This window comes from Fistularia commersonii, chromosome 7 (assembly GCF_037954325.1).
Source record: "Fistularia commersonii isolate RoL2024-O1a breed Wild chromosome 7, RoL_Fcom_v1.0, whole genome shotgun sequence".
Lineage (NCBI taxonomy): Eukaryota > Metazoa > Chordata > Actinopteri > Syngnathiformes > Fistulariidae > Fistularia > Fistularia commersonii.
In genome coordinates, this window is record NC_141290.1 from 885263 (window position 1) to 907653 (window position 22391).

The 22391-nt window shown below is 44.7% G+C and overlaps 1 protein-coding gene across 2 annotated transcripts in view; it reads right to left on the bottom strand.

Annotated features, from left to right (window-relative positions):
- Positions 1-3306: 3306 nt before the first annotated feature.
- Positions 3307-22391, bottom strand: part of peak1 (pseudopodium-enriched atypical kinase 1) — a 107693-nt gene continuing 88608 nt past the window's right edge. For both annotated transcript variants that reach the window (XM_086149059.1, XM_086149058.1), the window contains exons 5-7: positions 16689-16954; positions 7911-8683; positions 3307-4904 (exon numbers count right to left, since the gene is read on the bottom strand). In XM_086149059.1, the coding sequence (XP_086005185.1) occupies positions 3660-4904; positions 7911-8683; positions 16689-16954 (2284 nt within the window). In that variant the 3' untranslated portion in view covers positions 3307-3659. The remainder of the gene's footprint in view (positions 4905-7910; positions 8684-16688; positions 16955-22391) is intronic.

Genomic DNA, 22391 nt, shown 5'->3' on the forward strand with positions numbered 1-22391 from the left:
CTCACCAGCCATGAGCCTCCAAAATGCAGAGAGGGGACATGAATGTCCTCCCATTTGCAAACGACACCGCCCTCGGGTCGACCATCTCCAGGAGAGGACCTGAAATTAGGAGATGCAGCCATGGCGAGGGAGGTGGAACTAACATCTGGAGGAAACGGTGAGCTGAGGCTGCTTGGTGCGAGTCCTGGACGTGCTTCTGAGTTGTGGAGTCACCACGGACTCGGAACACCAGAAGCCAGACAAGTCACTATTCGTCTACTTCGAGTTGCGCTGCCGAGAGCCACCGAGTGAGGCAGGCAGTTCTCCTGCCTCATGCTAGGGGGCGCTTGTGATTCCAGGGATTCTTCTTGCGACCCACGAATCTGATTGTGATGAAGTCAGTGCCTCACCAGCCATGAACCTCCAAGAGGCAGAGAGGGGACAGGATGAACGTCCTCACGTCCTCAAATCAGAAGGAGATGTAGCCATGGCGAGGGAGGCGGAACAAACATCTGGAGGAAACGGTGAGCTGAGGCTGCTTGGTGCGAGTCCTGGACTTGCTTCAGAGTCGTGGAGACACCACGGACTCAGAACACCGGAAGCCGGATGACTTACTATTAGTCTACCTCGAGTTTCTTGCGCTGCCGAGAGCCACCAAGTGAGGCGGGCAGTTCTCCTGCCTCAAGGCAGGGGGCGCTCACGATTCCAGGGTTTCTTCTTGTGACTCCTCGGCTTGTTCGGTGAAAAAGCACCTCTGTAAGACTCGTATGTTCTTAAATCCGATTGTGAAGAAGTCAGCGCCTTACGGGCCGTCGACCTCCCCGCACGTCACCGGCATTATTGGCCTGTGCAGACGGATGTGAGAACGATGTTCTGCCGCTGCATATCTGAGAGGATTCCCTGCTCTTCGCCCGCCGCTCCCCGGGGACCACTGAACCTCCCTGGGATGGGATTTGATCTAATTTAACAGGGGTATTGATTGAGCACCGGTTCACGTGCAGGTAATAAAACCTCACAGGCGGACGGAATAGTTATTGCAGACGGGAAACCATCAGCGTCGCAGGAGGGCCGGAGGAGGATGAGGAGGAACTCACGTCGTCACGCTCGTCACTTTGCATTAGCTCCACTGCCGGAAGATGCCACGACCACTGTTCTTTCCTTCATATAGAAATCGTTGTTTTAAAATCACCGACCGATCCAAAAAAAAAAAAGGGGAAGCTGCTTATCACCCCCGAGGTCTGCAGAGTTAAACCATCTGAGGAGGTGAAATTGAGATGGTGGTGGTTAAACTCGTTAAAAGCACTGATTCGGGTGATGGTGTTTAATTAGTCTGACAGAAGGGGGTTGAATGTCAACCTTCGCCTGCATCGCTTGTGCGGAAAAACAACCCTTTTTCTGTCAAAACCATTTGTATTTCACATTTAACATCTTGAATTAAGTTTGCATGAATCCATTATATCCTAGATTTATTTTAATGTAGACGGGGCGGATGTTTGTTTGACAGAAACTCAATGTGCAACGACCCGAATCCTTTTCCATTAAACGACACGCTGATCCGTTAAGAATCAAGAATTTCCTTCATCACCAGAGGAAATGATTCCGACTTAATACTGTCGTTATTTTATTGCATTGAAACCTCTTTTTTTCCCATTATAATCTCATCTTTTTGTTTGCAGGTTAAGGGCTGAAGCAGGTCTTGCGTTAGTCGTTTACATGGCGCCCCCTAGTGGTGGCTCAGCGGTACTGCACACACCAACTAATATCTTATCCTTTCGCATTCATCCTTTTTTCTCCTTTTAGTGAAAAATATATCAAGTTAAGCTACGTTTAAGCAACACCTAATGTGATGTTTAAGTGTTTTTCCCAGATTGTAAATGCCTGTCATTTAAAAAAAAAAAGATGAATAAATAAAGGTTACAACGTGTGATGTTTCTCTGCAGTTTTAGCTCTGTGAGAATAAAAAAAAAATAGGTGGGAGAAAAATAAACGAGTAAAAACAAACACTCGTGAGAATCAGCAACACATCGACGTCAAACCAGTCAGTTTAGTATGTTTGAAATGTGTCAAGACTTGAATATTTATTGTCTGTTCGAGTCAAATGGAACATCCCACAACAATAACACAATGGCACAGCGTGAGTACAGTATGTATATATATATATATAGATATATATATATACTGTATATACATATACATATATATATATATAAAAACATAGATTTATTGATCTGTTACTGTTGGTTAACGTGTTCGACAAGAATGGCGGGCCGGAAGACGGGACTGTACACATTTCAATGGAAAACGTCGGCTTTTCAGTTCAGTGGCAACTCATGTGAAGGAAACATCCGTCCGATCGACGCTTCCGCCCTCGAACCTCTTCTCAAAGTGGTTGGACTCCCGAACGGGGGACATTTACAAGAAAGGGGGAACCGCCCTGCGCGCCGCTCTCCGACGGAAGAACCCTCATTTAAAATATATATATATATAAAAAAAAACAAAACAACTTGTTGTTCGAGGACAGTGATAACTACTCACCGTGTTCTTCGCCCCAAAAAGCGAAGCCGGGTGGAAGAAAGTCAAGCGAAGGGTTGAAAGGTCGGGATCGGAGGACAGCCGCCAGTGCTGTCCACACACACACACACACACACACACACACACACACTCCTCAGATACACCACCCCGTTAACACACACACACCTCGGAGGGGGACGGTCTGTGCAAAAGTACAACGTTCAAAGGCATTTGTTCATCGCGACCAACAAGTGAAAGCCGTCAAGGAAGGGAAGCGAAGGGGGCGTCGGTGGAGACGCCCGAGTGGTTGGAGCGGCGAGAAGCGCGTTCAGAGCCGGGCAAACGTCTACATTCCATGCACGGCGGCAACAACAACCGCAGAAAAAAAAAAAAAAAAAAAAGAATTTGACGGACGGGAAGGATCGGTCGGAACGCCGTCGTCCCGGAACGCCGATGTCTTTTGGACTCGACGAAACCCGAACCCCCTCTGGAGTCGGACTGAAAATCAGTTTATGTGCCTCGAATGTCGAAATGAAAAGATGAAATAATAACAAAAACAAAAGAAGGGTGCGGCTTCGATCATTGCACGTATTCCACGGGAAAAAGCCACGTGCCGTTTGTACTCGGGAAGCTTGGAGATCAGCGGGGAAGTTTTTTTCAGGCGGCTCTTTGGCGTTGGTCTTTCACACGTTTCTGTTTTTCAGAGTTTATATATATATAATATATTTATATATTTATTAAAAAGAAAAAAAAAAAAGGTGAACCCTGATGAATTTGATTTTGAAATTCCCTTCATTTAAAAAAACTCTCCCTTCATTTTTCTTTTTTTTTTTCTCCCCCCCCCTAGATTTCTTCTAAACCCAAACGATCGGGACACAAATTTAGTTTGCGGCGCTTTCAAAACCCAAAAGCGTCTCGTAGAAAAAAAAATTCCGTTAAATATCAGCTATAAAATCTTTTGACGCGTGCGCTCGCAAGGATCTCCTTAAATAACCGCGAACAATATCAACCCCCCAAAAAAAGGAAAAACATATCGGTGAAATTTTTAGGCGTCGTAAAAACCGTCAGAAAATCTGGCGACGGCCCGAAGCAACCCGGCGTTTCGCGGGCGCGAGGAAGGGCTACGCGCTAACGCCCGCGAAGAGGGGTTGGGTCGTTGCCGTGGCGACTCAGAGCGGCTGCGACGGGGCCGGGTGCGAGGCGCGGCGGGGCTGCGGCCGCTGCAGGATGTGCACCACCCGGCTCAGGGAGTCGGCGGTGGCGAGCGCCAGGTACTGGCAGCACAGCCAGTCCTCCAGGCTGACGCCGCGGGCGGCGTCCAGCGAGCGCTCGGCGAACTTGATCATCATCAGCGTCCGCTTCAGGTCCAGCCAGTTCTGCAGGGTGGCTTGGCGCTGGCCGGAGGTGGAGGCGGAGGCGGGTCCCAGCGCCTGGAACAGGTCTTCCCGCGGCCCCCACAAGAGGCACTGCAGGCAGGCCCGCGCCTCCGACATGCGGATCCTCTCGGACGGGTTGACGGTGAGCAGCAGCCTGGCGAGCTGCCGCAGGCCCTGCGAGTAGAGGGAGCGCGCCGGCAGCGGCGGCAGGTCGTTCCAGGTGTACTCGCGCTCCTTCAGCTCCGGCGTCTCCTCGAAGGGGTTCGGCCGGTGCAGCATCTCGTAGATGAGGATCCCCGTCTGGAACTCGTCGCACTTGCGGTACTGGGTGGCCGTGACGATTTCCGGCGCCAGGCGCGAGCGGTCGCGCAGCGTCCCGGGGTCGGCGGACGCCAGGGCGCTTTTCTGCTTGGCCTGGGAGAAGTTGCTGATGATGAGGCGGGCGGGGCAGCCGGCGGCGGCGGCGGCGGCGGCGGCGTCACCGCCGCCGTCGTCGTCGTCGTCGTTGTTGTTGTTGGGCTCCGGGGCGTCCGGGTTCCAGGCGGCGGCGGCGGCGGCGGCGTGGCAGCGCACCAGCAGCAGGTTCTCCAGCCGCAGGTCGCAGTGGGTCACATGGTAGGGCTTCATGTGCTCCAGGCCCGAGCAGAGCTGCAGCAGCAGGAGACACACCTGCCGCTCGTACAGCTCGGGGGATTCGCCGTGGCGAGACTCGCCCTCGCGCACGAAGTCGGCCACCGTCTGGAAAGGAACCTCCCGCGTGATGACCACCACGCGGCTCCTCAGCCGGCCGGCGTCCACCTCCACGTCAGAAGCTCCGCCCCCCTCCTCCTCCTCCTCCTCCTCCTCTTCTTCTTCTTCTTCTTCCTCCTCCTGGCGGCCGTCCTCTCCCTCGCCCTCCCAGGGCAGCAGCCGGCCGGGGACGTCGGCCAGGAAGTGTCCGCAGTCCTGCTGGATGTTGAAATGCACGGCCAGACTCTGCCGGACCGCCAGGCTGTGGAAGAACTGCTGCTGCGTCTCCTTCACTTTGCTCCTGCAGATCTGCGGCGGCGAGAAACATCCACAACCTTCACCGGCTTTCACTTCCCGGAAGGGTTGCCGAGGACGACGACCGTCGATCAAGCGGGTCGGACTGATCGACGGCGTTTGGTTTTACAAAGAAAACACACTTCCTGTCGGTATTAAATGTGTTTTCGGTGTGAAAGAGGAGAAGAAGAAGGTAAATATCGAGTGTTTCTTTCACATTTATTTCTTTTTAGCGGGTTTTAAAATTCAAAGTTTGAAGATTAAGGTGACGGTTTGACATTAAAATGAAATGCGACGAATTTTCCCGTCAGTTTTGCCGTTGAAACTCGTCCTGTTAATGAGCGAAGCGAAAATCTGCACTTTAATTGGCTGTTATTTCGCACAAACTGACTGAAATCGCAGGAAACGATTGAAGTTTGTCCTTTTTATCTCCTAAATACGACAAAGACTCAAATAGACGCGTATTTTATTTGACCCAGAGATCAAAATGTTTTTGATCAATAAATAAAATTTGGTTTTTCTCATAAAGGCAAAACGTGATAAGAATAAGAACAACTTTATTTATCCCGAAGGAATTTGTTGATATTCTTATCGATAAAAAAAATATAAATATTGGTATTAATTAAAACTACGAGCGGTGTTTAACCGTTCCAATTTAGCAAAGAAAAAATAAACAACAAAAATATTATTCCTGTTTTTTTTCTATAAACCAGCAGCAGCAGAACGAGTTCATTCACAAGCTGATTCACTTACAATGCAAAAATATTCAACGTCTGAAATATCACTGTACGCTAATATTTAGAATGTTAAGAATTAAAAGCAGCTGCTCACACACACACACACACACACACACACACACGCTCCTTTAGCACAGCTAAAGATTGGCATAGCTGGTCTTTTTCCTGTGTTTTTGTGCGTCTTTTACGTTCCCAGAGGCTCTGGAGCAGAGCTGGTCACCAACGTGCACATTTATTTGTGCACAAACTCAATGTTCTTTACTGTATTTTAGTACAACGTGACTTTTCATGCGTTTCTTCTCTGCAGAATGTGTCCAAAGTTCTATCTGGAGGAAGTTTTGACGTAACGCACCGCAGGCGTGGCTGGCCGGACACATTTCTTACAACTAGGTGTCATCAAAATTGAACAAAATGCAAATTGCAATTGAAATATTTCATTTTTTTGGCGTTTGATTTCAACTTTAAAGTCATATAAATGTACCGACATTATTTTGGATGTCATTGTCCGTACAAAATGAAACAAAAGGATAAAAGTAAGGAGTTTCTAGATTCAATATGGATTGAAAAGAAGCAAAACGGGCTGTAAAATTCCATGTCATAGTGATCATTTATTTATTAAATCTGCACCTGCTGCTTGTTGAGATGCTAAACTGCATCTCGTAATCACAATAAAGTTGAATCTTATCTCATCTGAAATGTTTTTTTTTTTGATGATATTTAATTGGAAATGTCCCGGTGTGTTTCTGACCGGCACAGATCGATGCAAACTCTTTTATTTTCGTTTGCGAGACGTGAACGAGGAAATAAAACGATGAAAATACAGTCGTACCTTGACTCGGGAGTGGAATCCGTCCTGACGTCCGGCTCGTAACTCACTTTGCTCGTATGTCAAATTCAATTTTACTGTTAAAATAAATCTAAACGCATTCAATCCCGTCCGCATCTCTGGTTTTGTGTATTTAAACCGGAAAAATGTAATTTTAAAATGTATATAGAATAATAACACATAAAGATTGGACGCAGAGTTTTTCTTTTTGTCCTTAACTTACTGGATACATATTCAATGCTACAATGCTAAGCTAAATGTAACATGCAGTCTTTGCAACAATTTGTCAAAACTTCTTTTGGAATTGGAATTTTCTGAATTGGAACGCTATCATCATACATATATCAACATATCTATATATATATTGTGTGTAATTACTCATATAACATCCGTTTATTATCCGTTCTGTAGAGTTACTGCATAAGACATCTATATTTATGGTTCCTTCCGAGTTAATCATACTAATCAATACCTATTTGTACAGAATCTGCACAGAATTATCCGCCTCTACTTGTGCTAGCTGACAAAAAATGAAAAAAAAATGGCACAGATTTTCAATACAATTTATCTGTAAATACAGCACATTCTGTAAATTAGCATTTCTGATTTGATGCTAACTGCATTTCGTGACTCCTTACATGTGTGATGACAATAAGGTCGAGTCTAATCTGTGTTTTTCAATAAGAAAACTGTACTTTGTAAATAACAAATCATGTATAAAACATCAGGAAGGAGAATGTTAAGAAATAAACTGGTTTTCATCTGCTGCTACATCGCTTAAAACTTAACTTACCAGCTAAACACTTAATGCTACGATGCTATGCTAAATGTAACTTACACTACAAGAAATGAACTTGTTTTCATTTGCTGCTACATCGCTTAAAACTTAACTTAATGCTACGATGCTATGCTAAATGTAACATACACTACAAGAAATAAACTTGTTTTCATCTGCTGCTACATCGGTTAAAACTTAACTTAATGCTACGATGCTATGCTAAATGTAACGTACACTACAAGAAATAAACTTGTTTTCATCTGCTGCTACATCGGTTAAAACTTAACTTAATGCTATGATGCTATGCTAAATGTAACTTACACTACATGAAATAAACTTGTTTTCATTTGCTGCTACATCGCTTAAAACTTAACTTAATGCTACGATGCTATGCTAAATGTAACTCACACTACACTTAGTGGATGGAGTGAAGCCGCTCCTTTTTTTAAATCACACACACACACACACACACTCCAGGCTAGCTAGCTAGCTCGTGGCAGAGGCTCTGCTGCTCTCGCACCACATTTATAAATAAATCCCATTAAAACCTCCAGATCCGGGTCGACTCGCCGGTAAGTCGAGGTTCCGGCGTGTTTCTTCCACGCTTCGCTCGAACGTCCCGTCCTTCGCCAAACCGACCGAACCCCTTTTTTTTTCCCGTTTTTAAACCCGAGTCTCACCTTGATGGCGTAGTTGACCAGCGGGTCCTTGGCGTAGGCGGCGGTGTAGTAGACGGCGTCCCCGGCCTCGCAGCAGGGCCTCCCGCCCGTCAGCCTGAAGTGGGACCAGCTGTCGGTGCCGAACCTCAGGTGATCCTTCTGTCCGGCCATGAAACGATCCTCGCATTTGGCCGCCAGCTTCCGCAGCGTGTCGGCGTGGAGGCCGCGGATCCTCCCGACCACCTCGTCCCAGGAGTCCAGTCCCCTGAAAAGGGCGGCGCGCTGGGGTTTGGCGCCGGACGCCGCGCCCTGGACGCCCTTCCTGCCCCCGGGGAAGGTCCTCCTCTCCCTGGCGGCGGCGGCGGCGGCGACCGGCGAGGAGGAAGCGCCGTTCGCCGGACGTCCCCTGGAGGCGGCGGGCGGCGGCGGCGGCGGGCGCTCCAGGGAGTCGCCGCTCTCCTGCTCGTGGGCTCGCTGGGGGTCGGAGCTGAGCGAGGAGCTCTGGCTCGCCGTCTCCCAGGTGGAGTCCAGGTCGTAGAGCGGGTTCGCCACGCTCAGGTTGGTGCCGCCGGGTTTGGCTTCGGCCCGCGGCCGCACGCCGCCCGGCGGCGGCTCCTTGGCCGCCAGGACGGGCTCCGTGCACGAGCGAGGGACCGCCTTCTTGGGCAGCGGCGGCGGCGGCGGCGTGGGCGGACGCTCGGACGGGTTCTCCAGGTCCACCGACGCCAGGGTGTCGTTGGAGGACTTCAGGTTCCGCGGCTGCTTCAGAGGGATCATGGTGGCTCTAGACTGACCTGGAAGAGGAAACATCATTCACACCTTCTTACCTACAAGGTTTGGGCTTCTTTTTTTTTTTTAATTTTCACATTTTTATTTCAGAAAAAAAAAAACTTTCTAGGATTGATTCTTGTAGGAAATTTCATTTTTTTTAATTCTTTTTATTAAATTTGTTTTCTTTGTCTTGTCAAATGTCTTTACACTGCGGCTCCGAGTGTCTTGGGAAAATAAATGATAAATATTTAATTGAAGTGTATTTCATTTGTGTTAATTCCTTTTTTTTAATTTTTAGTTCTAAGTTGGAAGATTATTGTGATCTTGAAATATGAAATAAAATTATAATTACAATATAGAAAAGATATAAAAAAAATATAAAAAATAAATAAAATTTTAAAAAATATAAAAAATATATAAAACTATATTTTATGCTCCAAATAACGTCACACTGGCGGAAGCCGGTATACCCGCCAGCCGGTAAAGTCCGATTTGCAGATGCTGTGTGCAGAAGTTCAGGAGCAGAAGTCCCATAAACCAGGTAAAATAAATATTTATGAAGATATTTTGCAAATATTTATTTTTTATTGTTTACTGACACAGTGATTTTTTTCCCGATTTATTTTTAAAATTCAGGTCAAGGCTCCGCTACACGCTCTGAAAGCCCAAAGCTCAAAATGAGTTCATTCCATCAATAAAATTTAATTTTCTCCGTAATACTTTGTGAATTTCAGAAGCAACACACGACACACTTGTTTATACAAAGTGTAAAGGTAATAAAAAGCAATATATACAGTGGTACCTTTAGTTTAGAGGTCAAAAAGTAATCGCGGCTCCCGGTGTTTTCTTTTCCGAGGAAACCGGGTCCGAATGTCTCTAAATTCCCGACCCCTGACCTAGAATACACCCTTCATTGCGTCTGGTAATTTTGGGTTGTTTGTTTTCTGGGCAAAATAACAAAACAGAGGCGATTTCCGTCTTCACCGCCAATCTGACGGCCATTTTTCCCCCCATCTTGGCCGAAGACTCTCACATTTGACTGAAACGAGGCCCGAACGTGACGCTTCCCCTCTTCTGGGGATTAAGAGCTACGCTTTTCCCTCGTGTCTTTTCCCAGCCGCCCGCTGGCTTCCTGCCACCGGCGAGGACGAGGAGCCGGACGCCGGCGGCGAGTCGGACTTCTGGGGCCGAGACGAACCCTCCGACGTCCAGCCGCGCGACTCGATCCATGTTTGGCGGCTTTAAGAGGCGACTTCTTCAGCGGATCAAAGTGACCTCGTTCTTCCGGACGCCGGCGAGGGGAAATTAGAGGGTTTGAGGGGTCGATTGCTAATACAAAGCTACCAGCAGCACCTTCTGCTCGCTCTAAGCCATCTCAGGCAAAACTGTTCTCAGTTCTACTACCTCAGTGGTGGAACAAACTTCCGGAAGCAACAAGACCAGCATCATCTCTCTCAACCTTCAAGAAACAGGACTCTTTACTGCGCTGATGCCCCAGATCAGGTTAGGCAGCAAGTTAGGCTATGCAGTGTGTGTGTGTGTGTACGTTTTTGTCTTAAAAAAAAACAAAAACCTCACTAACCCCAGCTAACTGTTGTGTATATTTCCTGTGCATCTTGTATTTGCAAGTGTTATCTGCAGTCCTTCTGTCCTCTATTGTAAGTGGCTTTGGATAAAAGCGTCTGCCGAATGTCATGTAAAGTAATGATTGCGTCCCCGCTATTCTATCTCGACTTGAAGGCTCTGGAGGTCAAAGACGAGCGTCCGAAGCGGCGCCATGTGCACGGCGGGACTGGAAGCGCACGAGCGTGGACCGCTTCTAGGACGCTCGCCAAAAGAAGCTTCCTCACGTGGACGCCGGCCGGCCGTCGGCCCGAAGAGAGACGAGTCTGGATGAAGTCTGGTTAATCCTCCCTGGAACTAATACATTTTAATGTGTTTCTCCGCCAATCTGCGGTAATCCATCCAAGAGGGCCGGCTCCACGGCTCCACGGCTCCACGGCTCCACGGCTCCACGGCTCCACGGCTCCACGCCGCCGGGGATCCCCGACCGCGGCGTAACACGCTTGAGAATTCAACGTGGATAAAATTCCCGTTTCGAATAAACACGGGCCGCTCAGATCGCACGCGGTCTTTATAACTCGCACGTTCATCCGTTAGCGATCGTACGCTTATTATTTGTTGTGTTTTTTTTCTCCGCTAACCATCCGGCGTCGCTGTGGACGGAAAAATAAGAATCTCACGTTTCCGTTGTTAACCGTCATTTCCGGGATATAAGACGCTACTTTTTCCACACATTTATGGAAATTTACGGGCCGCCGGCTGGAAAAGGGATGGATGGATTTTTCCTTGTCTTATTTATTTATCTTTTTCATCAGCTGTTTTACAGCCACTGTTTGGAAAAAAAAGTATTTCCAGTATATATTTGTGGATGTTGTGTATTTAATTCAAAGTTAACAATATGTTTCTGTGTAAATATGTCACGTTACAACTTGGCCACCTGCGGCTTAAAGACAAGTGCGGCCTACATATGTACAATTACATTTCTATATTTATTTCTATTCATCCTATTTTTCCTTTTTTTAATTGATATCTTATTTGATTATTTTTATTTATTTATATATATTTTATTTTGTATTTATTTATATTTTAATTTTTTTTTGTATTTATATTTATTTATAGACAAGTGCGCCCTATATATGTACAATTACATTTCTATATTTATTTCTATTCATCCTATTTTTCCTTTTTTTAATTTATATCTTATTTGTTTATTTTTATTTATTTATATATATCTTATTTTGTATTTATTTATATTTTAATTTTTTTTGTATTTACATTTATTTATAGACAAGTGCGGCCTATATATGTACAATTAGATATTTATTTATTTCTATTTCTATTTTATTTATATGGTATTTGTTCATTTTTATTTTATCTATTCATATTTTATTTTGTGTTTATATTCATTTATAGACAAGTGCGGCCTATATATGTACAATTAGATATGTATTTGTTTATATTTCTAATTTATTCATTTTTATTTATATCGTATTTATTTATTTTTATTTTATCTATTTATATTTTATGTCATGTTGTATTTATTTCGTATATGTACACATAGATTTATTAAGTTATTTTTAGCTGGTGCAGCTTATAATCAGGTGGGCTCAATAATCCGGAAATTGCAGTAATTAAAAACAAAATATAGTTTAAAAACTGCTGGGACCTCCTGCGAGGCCGGCAGCTCTAATAAAAAGGTTTGATAATCAGTGAAAACACGACTTTAGAAGACGGGATGAGCTCAGCTTGAACTCCAGTAAAAACATTGCCATCCTTACTGTGCAACATCAAAACAAAATCATTGATATTTATATCGATTTCTTTCAAAAGGAATATTTATGATTCTTGCGGAAATTCAATCTTGAATCCCGTCGTTTCTTCTTGAATTTCTGCAGAAATTCTCCGTTGCCATGACGAGAAGATTCCGAGAAGACCTGGGAGGACCGACAACCTCCGCAGACATGTATTATAATTAAATGTAATATACTCGGATTCATTTGGAAAAACCACGGATAGAAAAGTAAAAGATAAAAGGGCTGTTGTTTGCAGGACTGCCAAGCTGCGTCTCCTGCCAACGACTAAACGTCCTGCTGCTGCTTTCGGTAAACGCCGGTAAATGCAATCTGCGTTATTCAATGAGAAGATGAACTTTCCAGGCTTCGCCTCCGTTTGTCCACATTTAATATCCTCCAACTTTGGTATCAAACCAGACGGGAGGCAAAAAAAACCGAGCGTCCGTTTGCAGAGAAAAGAGGACGGAGGTGAAACGTAGCGGGAGTGCGTCGGCGGGCGAAAGGAAAGGAGGTGAGAAAAGGCCACTCGCCGGATTGAGAAGAAGAAAAACAAGCCTACCTCGATCGGGGAAACGCCCGCGGGATTTGAGGAGCGGCGTTGTAGCGTAGCGGCGCGACGGAGCCGAGCGAATCGCCTTTCCGTGCTCCCATCCCTGGAAGTCTGCCGGTGCCAGCGAGCCAGCTCAGCACTCACACTAATACTGGAGATTCTCAGAGAGCGAGGCGGCGAGGCGGCGAGGCGGCGAGCGCTCTGCCTCCCACCGTCTGATGCTCTGATTTCAACACCAGTCTGCGGACGCCGTGTGTGGCGAGCGAGAGAAACGCCTCCGCCGGCGAGTCAGACCGGGACAAAACACCTCGCCGGTCCAGATAAGAAGCGACGGATCTGAAAACTTCACACCCGCTGAACCGCCTTTGTCGTCCAAACACTTTAGCGGCAAACAAAAGAAATCCGCGCTATAAGATGCTACTTTTCGACACGCGGTTTACACGACAACGCGGCTAATGACTGCCGTTTACCGAATATAAACTGCTATTTTTTCCGCACGCTTTGAGCACATTTATGTTTTTTTTTTTTGGACCGACGGATTTGCGTGAAATTCTGAGGCCGTTCAATTCCGACAGCGAAGAATTTAGCGGTCGTACAAAGCGGGGATGGAAAACATTTGCGCGGACGGACTTTTCCTTTTCCTTGTATTATTTATTATTCATCTTTTTCACCAGCCGTGTTACGGACACTTTCGGAAAAAACGTTTTCCAGTTGGCATTTGTGGACGTTCATGTATGGATTTACTGTCATTTGACAACTATTGAACAGCCTCAGAATATCCTGGTCATTTCATTGGTCCGATGTGACGTTTGTTAGCCTCCAAAAAAAAATCCATAAATTAGCCGCGTTGTTGTTTTAGCGATAGTGTTCAAAGCGTGTGAAAAAAGTCGCGGCTTATCGTCCGGAATTTACGGTGATTAAATATCCAAAAATAAAAGTAAATATCTCATGTTACAATGACGCCTGCAGCTTACAGACACGTGATATTTATTTAGCTCTTTTTTTAATTTATTTATCCATTTTATTCATGTTTATTTATAAACAAGTGCGGCCCATATATGTACACATATTTATTTATTTATTTTAATTTATATTTTATTCTTTATTCATATTTTATTTAGATCTATTTTAGAGTTGTGATGATCGTCGAAAAAGGTTTGAAATTCAGGAAAAACATGAATTTAGACTGAAAACTGGTTGAACTCCAGTAAAGACACTGCATTCTTTACTGTGCAAAAGAAAAAAAAAAGTGCTTATTTTCAGCCGGTGCAGGTTATTTCAGGTGCATTCAATAGTTTGTAAATAACGGTATATCAGGGGAACCGGCGTGGCAGTTTGTGCGTTTGTACTCGTGGGAAACAAAAAAGCAAATTTAGCCCCAAAAAGAAAATGACAACATCAACTGTGGCGGCTGGAGACCAGAGTAGCACAGCGAAGGCTAATAGCTTAGCATGCGGCGGAGGATTCGAGTCCTGCGCGGCCTAAATGCCCCTTCGCCAGCTCGCTCTCCTCCTCCTTTCACGCCATCTCTTCATCACGCCGCATCTGAAGTGGCGAGCGAGCGCCGGGAGCGTGCGGCGGCGCCCAGAAACAATATTAAGGAAATCTCCACGGAGCGGCTGATAATTACGGCGGTCGCCGGCTTCCACGTGTCTTCGGTTCTCCGTGGATCGTTTGTGTGGGATCTTTGGAAGCGTTAGCGGCGGCGCTCGTGATGGCGAGGAGGCGATTTGGTAAATTGTAAACTGCTAAAATGGAAAATGAATCCGTTTCAAATCTATTATATGGATATAAAAGGTGATTAAAAAAAAAAAAAACGAGGGAGGTTTTTTTGGTAATATGTTGCACGTCCAAAGGTTTTATTCCAGTGATGCAGGCTTTTTTTATCCTTGTTGTTGTTTATGTTATTTATTTTATCTGTTCCTATCCTTGTTATTGCCTTTGTCTTTTTAATTGTCTCCTATTTATATTTATTAACATGTTATTGCTGAGCTGCTGGAACAAGTGAATTTCCCCGATGGCGATCCATAAAGTATTATCTTATATTATCTTTCACTTGATTCCAGATTTCAGTTTTGCAGGCGACGACCTGTTTGTGTGCTATTTATCAGCAAACAAATTAAAATGTGTCACTTTCAATTCGCGGGCAGAGGAAAGGAAATCCATTTAAAAGAAAAGGAAAGTGCAAAACCAAAGATATTCCTGACACTGTTTGTTATTTATAATAATAATTATAAATAATCTCAATAGCGACGCGTGACTTTATTATTAAGCACACTATATAAGCTTGTCAAGTTGCACATCCTGTTTGTACTGTTTACGTTTCTCTGCACGGTTTATATTTCGCCGCAATAAAATGCCTACATTTATTCCTTTTTTGGCTTGTTTTGCTTTTTGCTTCACTGTGGACGACAAAAGTAAGAATTTCACCGTCCAGGGAAACAGGTTTCCAGACTGTATATAAATAATAATACTCTGAATATTTGAATATAATACTTTGTGGGCCGTTCTTTCTTCAGAATTTTAAAAAAAAAAAAAAAAAACACAAAAAAATACAATAAAATCTCGACCAGAGATGATGTCAAGAAACGGTAAAAAGACGTCCTGCAAAACTTGAGAACACCTGAGTAAATTGCTTGGAGCTCCTCGGAGAGGCCGCTACCTCCGTGATCATCGTATAAAAATGTTTGAAATTCAGTGAAAACACAAATTTAGACCTGAAACTGGACGACGGGATGAACTCAGCTCGAACTCCAGTAAAGACGTTGCCATCCTGCAGCTGATAGACAAGTGTGGCCTACACATGTACACATATATTTACTTTCTTATTTATATCTATATTTGACTTATTACATTTTCTTCATATTTTATTTTTTTATTTTATTTAGATTTATTTATAGACAAATGCGGCCTATATATGTACACAAATATATTTATTTAGATTTTTTTAAACTATTATATTTTCTTCATATCTAATTTCATTTTTTTATTTTTATTTATTTCTAGACAAGTGCAGCCTACATATGTACAAATATTTTTATTTAGCATTTTTTATTTATTACCTTTTCTTGATATTTTATATTTTAATTTGATTTACTCAGACGAGTGCAGGCTATATATGTACACATATATTTATTTAGTTATTTTTTATTTATATTTTATTTATTTCATTTACTTTATATTTTATCTAGATTTTTTATTTATTTATTTATAGATAAGTGTAGCCTACCTATGTACCTACATACACATTCATTTCATTATTTTTACCTATCAAAATTTCTTTATATTTTATCTCATTTATTTTTAATTATTTTTTATTTATAGACAAGTGTGGCCTATATATGTACACATATATTTATTCTGTTATTTTTTATTTATATTTTATTTATTTCATTTCCTTTATATTTTAGTTTGATTTCTATTTATTTATAGACAAGTGGAGCCTTTATATATACCGACATACACATTAATTTCATTATTTTTTCTTATCAAAATGTCTTTATATTTTATCTAATTTATTTTCAATTATTTTTTATTTATAGACGAGTGTGGCCTACATATGTACACATATATTTATTCAGTTATTTTTTATTTATATTTTATTTATTTCACTTCCTTTATATTTTATTTAGATTTTTTATGTATTTATAGATAAGTGTTGTCTACATATGTACCTACATACACATTTATTTCATTATTTTTACTTACTAAATTTTCTTTATATTTTATTTCCAGAAAAGTGCAGCCTATATATGTACACATATATTTAGTTATTGCTTATTCATATTTTATTAATTTCATTTCATTATTTTTACTAATTTAATTTTCTTAATATTTTATTTTATTTATTTTTTATTTATAGACAAGTATGGCCTATATATGTAAGCATATATTTCTTTTGTTATTATTAGCCGGTGCGGCTTATATTAAGGTGCGGCTTATATTCAGGTGCGGCTTATATTCAGGTGCGTTGAAGAGAATAAAATATAAACAAATGAATAAAAATAACCGGAAGCGGACGTTCAGCTGTTCTTGTAAATCAAGATCACATTTCCTCGCCGCTGTGTGACCATCCCAGCGACCTCCTGATGGAACGCCGTGCTTCAGCGTGGCGGCTCTTACCCAGGTTGCTGTAGGTGGCGCTGCAGTGGCTGAAGGCCGGCGAGTGCGAGCGCTGGGAGTGATGCGACTGACAGCCGTCGTCCTCCGGCTCCCCGAGGCTGGCGCCGCGCTTGCTGGCCGAGGCCGGCGTGGAAACTTGGATGCCATGAATCTGGTCGCCCTCCCCGCGCAGCAGACCTAGATTCACGCTGGCAGGCAGGGAGGCGCCGCCGGGCAGCTCGCGATCCCTGGCGTCGCCGCCGCCGCCGCCGCTACCCGCTACCTGGCTGGAGATGAGAGAAGGGTTTGCATACATGCAAGATGACCAAACATGCAAAAGTGTTTTCGTCGGGTCGGTTTTTAAAATCTCTCACGGCGGCTCGGCCGGATCGTTTTAATCATCTCGGCGAGGAGCGAGCGGGAGCGCATGTGATGCCTCCAGGAAGGAGGACGGGTCGCAGAGGTATCGGTTAATATCATTCAACGACCCGTCTGAGATGGCGGGAGGCCATTAAACTCATCTCGAGATTTCTCAGTAGATCGGCGGAAAGGCGACAGACCTGAACGTGATGATAACATTTCACACGCTTAATAAACCTCTAGCAAAGATAAGCATTTTTTTTCTTTAATTTTTTTATATAAACTGCCACCTCAAGAAGTTTACAGTCTCCAATAGGAGACTCTTCTGAGTCTGAAACGGTGGGAAGATCGTCAGCTTGGTGCTTCAGGAGTAACCTGGTCCTCAATGTCTCCGAGACCAGGGAGTTGAGTGGGATTCAGGAAGAGGGAATGAGATATTCATTACATTTTTTCCAGTCGAGTGTTACGACCAGTCATACAACAATAAAGAACTCTGCTGTTTTTCATTATCTGAGTTAAAGCGAGAGCTTCATATGCTGTTAAAGTTCCGCTATCTTACATTAGCGTTATAAGAGATGAAGAAACGGGTTCTAGCAGGTTGGAATGGGTGGAGAAAAGGGTCAGGGGTACGAAGAGATCGAAGAACATCAGCCAGAAGGAAAGGGAAGGTGGAGGAGACGGTGGTGTGATGATCTACAAGCAGTAACAATGACCAAAAGACAGGAGGCAGAGCTGGAGGTTGCAGAGATGAAGATGTTGAGGTTCTCTTTGGGAGCGACCAGGACGGAGAGGATCAGGAAGGAGTCCATCAGAGGGACGACACATGGTAGATGTTCTGGAGAGAAGGTCAGAGATGGTTGGGTCATGGACAGAAGAGGGAGAGTGAAGATATTGGTAGACGGATGCTAGAATTGGAGGTCTAGAGGAAGACCAGAGAGAAGATTGATGGACGTCTCGAGAGAGGATATGAAGGTAGTTGGTGGGAGAGAGGAGGATCCAGATAATAGGGTGAGATGGAGAAGGTGGATTTGCTGTGGAGACCCCTGAAGGGAAAAGCCCAAAGGCAAAGAAGACTTTGTCACAGGGGTGCAGGACATGTATGACTGAGACAAAGTGATGACTGAGATGGTTTGCACAGGAACACTCCTCTGCTCATGTCTAAACCGTGGTGAAGATCTGGCTAGAGGGTTGCTGAAGGTGCAGCTGCCAAGCAGGAGGTCTAGAGGAAGACCAGAGAGAAGATGGATGGACGCTGTGGATGCTGTGAAGACCCCTGAAGGGAACAGCCCAAAGGAAAAGAGGAATCTACTACTCCGTTTCTTCCGGTCAAAGTGTCTCGGCCAGGAATACAATAAAGAATACATCTATTTTCCATGATTCAAGCTGAAGCGAAAACTTGAAGTTGCCGTTAAAGTTCCACTGTCTTACATTATATCGCATTATAGACACGGATCAATAACCCACGACATGCTCTGGGGAATAGGAACATGTTTAGAAAGCCGCGGCGGCAGCGAGTCATTTTTATGATCCGTCTTTGTGGGCGGTCAAGAGTCAATCAATAACCTCGGAGTGAAGTTACATGCTACCCTGTTTTGGCGCCTGCGGGGAGCACGGGGTCGACAAGGATCGCGGCTTTTTGAAGCCAAAAATAAATAAAGGTGGAGTAAAGTTACGAAAGGCAACCGAACGTCAACACGCAGTTGATAAAATGGAAGGAGTTTTAACATGAAAAGCTGTACATGGGGAGCAAAGAAGGAAGTGGTCTAACAAGGCCTTGCATATGTCGGTGGATAAGATACGGTACAAAAAACAACCCAGCTATAGAAACAATCGGGGAAAAAACAAGCCGACGGCAGAGGACGATCCCAGCATCAGGCACTTTGACACAATAAATACCTTTATGGCTGCTACAGCGTTCAATGTCAGGACCTGACTTGTTCAGACAGCGCCGGTGTGCCTTCCCTTCACCGCCCCTGAGGTTCTAAGAACCCGGCGCTGAAATGCCAACAGCCATTGATTGCAGATACTTTACAAATACCTCTCCGCCCTGCTGAGTCAACACGGTAGCCTGGAATAAGCGTGTTTCTTACCCGCTGTACTGGCTTACGCAGCTTCCCATCTGGAACGCCTTAAACGCCCGGCAGGTGTGTGTTTACATCCCGGGATGTGGACGCCGCGGGCTATGCTAAAGGACGCTGTTTTCAACGGAGATCTTCTTCTTGTTAGGAGTGTTCTCACCTGTCTCAGGTGTAAAAGTGCCAGTCCAGAAGGACACGCCCACGCAAATAAAAAAAAAGTTCGCAGTCGAAGACGTTGCCGAGTTAACCCCTTTACTACCAGCGGAAACAAACGCCTGATAGAAGGCGATCACTGATGTTACCCAATATTCCACGTGGGCATGTTTTCTTCTTCTGTTTTCGAATCCCCTGGACGAATGCGTCAGAAGAGGAGCTTCCAAAACAAATCCTGGGTTCCATCGCATCCCAAACTAATATCTGCGGAGGTTCCCGATCATCCGGGTCACGGGGAATTCTAGTCGAAAGCTTCTTGTCCTGGCAACTGGACATGTACTTCTTCACCTCAAGACGTTTCACCCCTCATCCCAGAGTCCTGTACTACACACCGGATCTGGATCTTCTTCTGGCGCCGTCAAAAACGAATCGGTCAAGACAAAATAAATCACAGGCATCTCAAAACAATGTTGGACGAGTTACTAATTGACAAGTTTCCCGCTGTAAAAAAGTGGAACCGGCTGTATGGTACGCAAATCGGGCAATCTGGACCAAAGGTGAGTTTGAAGAACGTGCCGTTTGCACCAAGATCAGCAAACCCACGGCCTCCTTGGAATGTTGCCCTCAACAAACCTGACAAATCAAAATGTTTGATGACGAATTCTCCGTTTTTACCTCCCTCATGATGACGGCGTGCACGAATGTTCTCGCCGTGTCTGGTGGCATCCAGGCAACCGGACCCTTGAAGACCTTCTGGCCCATCGGATGAGTTTCATCCAAAGTGAAGAAGTAAATATGCTAATTCACCTGACGGGAATTTACGGGACTATCATCCACAATCTTTCAGTTCGAGGAGATTGTGAAACGGCGAGAAGATGCCGGCCACAAACCCATGCCACCTGACTACATGGAGAACACGGGAGGGGCTCAAAACAAAAAAGTAGGAACAGAAAAAAGCTTGAACGCATCAAAAAGGAAGGAGACGAAGCCCAAAATGTTCTAAAATAAGCCACTCGTTCAAAGACGGACCTGATGAGGCCGTGTGGTGGAGCTCCAGGAGGTGGAAGACAGAAGGCGATCACCTGACGGCCATGAACATGGAATGAGAAGATCCGCTGAACGTCCTTGTGCTGCCATGGGATCGATTCGCTTTAACAGCTTTAAGGAGCGAGATTTCCATTTCGTTTTGAATGACCTGCAAACAGTGACGAAGGAGAAAAGACAAGGAGCAGATCTGGAGGTGGCAGAGATGAAGATGCTGAGGTTCTCTTCGGGAGGGACCAGGATGGAGAGGATCAGGAATGAGTCCATTAGAGGGACAGAACATGGTAGATCTTCTGGAGAGAAGGTCAGAGAAGCCAGACTGAGATGGTTGGGTCATGGAGAGAAGAAGGATACTGCCGGATGCTGGAATTGGAGGTCCAGAGGAAGATTTATGGACGTAGTAAGAGAGGACATGAAGGTAGATGGTGTGAGAGAGGAGGAACCAGAGAACAAGGTCAGATGGAGATTGGCTGTGGAGACCCTGAAGAAGGACTTCATTTCTTCCACAGCAGGCAGGATAAGTCATCTGTGTGTGAAAGACCACCAGAACATCTTTGTTCTGTAAGGACTGACGGCAAGGGATGAGCGATTAGCGATCGCAAAAAATAAAAATAAAGGTTTACTTGGAGAGACAATTGACATTCTTGATGTCAATGTTTGGATCTGAAATCATCTCTGTGCTGTCCTGCTTCACAAGCTCCTGTAGACCTCCTGCCTGGCAGCTCCAAACCTCGGCATCCGTCCACCCAGATCTTCACCATCCCTCCTCCGTCCATGTCCCGAACATCTCAGTCTTCATCTCCAGAACATCTACCAAGTGCCGTCCATAGACAGACTCCTTCCTGATCTTCTCCGTCCTCCTCGCTCCCAAAGAGGAACCTCCACACCATCATCTCTGCCCATTATTCGTCCATCCAATCAAAGTTACTATGTTTATGCCACGTATCCTGGATCGGTCCACTAACTGCAAGTACTGACGGAGTAAAACGGAAACCCCAGAAACTTTAGTTTCTCCTGAAAGTCTTCGACCAGGTCGACGTGGTCTGGTGTGAATCCGTCAGCAGAGGGCGTGACCTCTTTGTGATGCCAAGTTACAGCTCTTGGTTTGTGCTGGTTCTGCTTTGTCGCTTCTGTAAGGTTCGAAAGTGGAAGGTACCCTCCACTGACCGGGGAGAGGTCATACTCTTTGTCCGATAAAGGGCGCAACACCGGTACCTTCGACTTGTGGACTACGCCGACGTGCCATTTGTAACCGTGGTCATTGAAAACATCCCAAATTATCGGTATTTGAAAACCGAGTTTTTTCGATTCACGGTTCATCATAAGAGAAGGGGCCATTTCTGGAAAAAGAGAGAGAGGCAAAAAAAAAAAAAAAAAAAAAAAACCGTCAAAGCTTCACAAGGAGAATAAAAAGCAGGGAAGCTTAAAAAAGAGACAGAATGGGGCTGAGCTCTTGACAGGGCGGAGGAGTAAAATATTCAGGAGTTCACAGATCTTTGGTTGAGACGCCAGAGCAGCTCATATTACTGGAAACACACTAATCACTGAGAGCTGAGCACCTTTGAACCAAACCGCAAAACCCCCGGGATAAACGACGCTGGCTGCACGTGTTGATAAAGGCATCGGAAGTAAGACGTCAAAAGATGAATCGACACCTAAGAAGACGACTATCGACGTCGATGTTCGGTTTAAACTGATAGCATTGAACATGGCATACACTTAACGACATCCTGTATCTGTTTTAGCCGACTAACCAAAAGTAATCTCTTCGAAAAGCAAGAAATCACCGAGTAGCATTAGTTATTTTTGTGTCAACTCCTGCGATGAGGTGTTTATCTTCTCTCTGGCACATCTATCTTACAGGGCTAATTCTTGGGAACTCCAAATGAAGGGCGCCGTGGCAGGTTGACCATAAATCAAGATGTCGTGCTCAATAAAAAACTGACGAGGGAGTCGAGCGGCGAGTCCATGTTTGTCCGCGGGACAGATGATTGGTAAGAAGAGGACGATATAATTCCGACCGGATGACTTTTAACAAGCCGAGTTCGACAGCGTGCAGAGCCTGAAGCTCAAGTAATGGATGTCATTA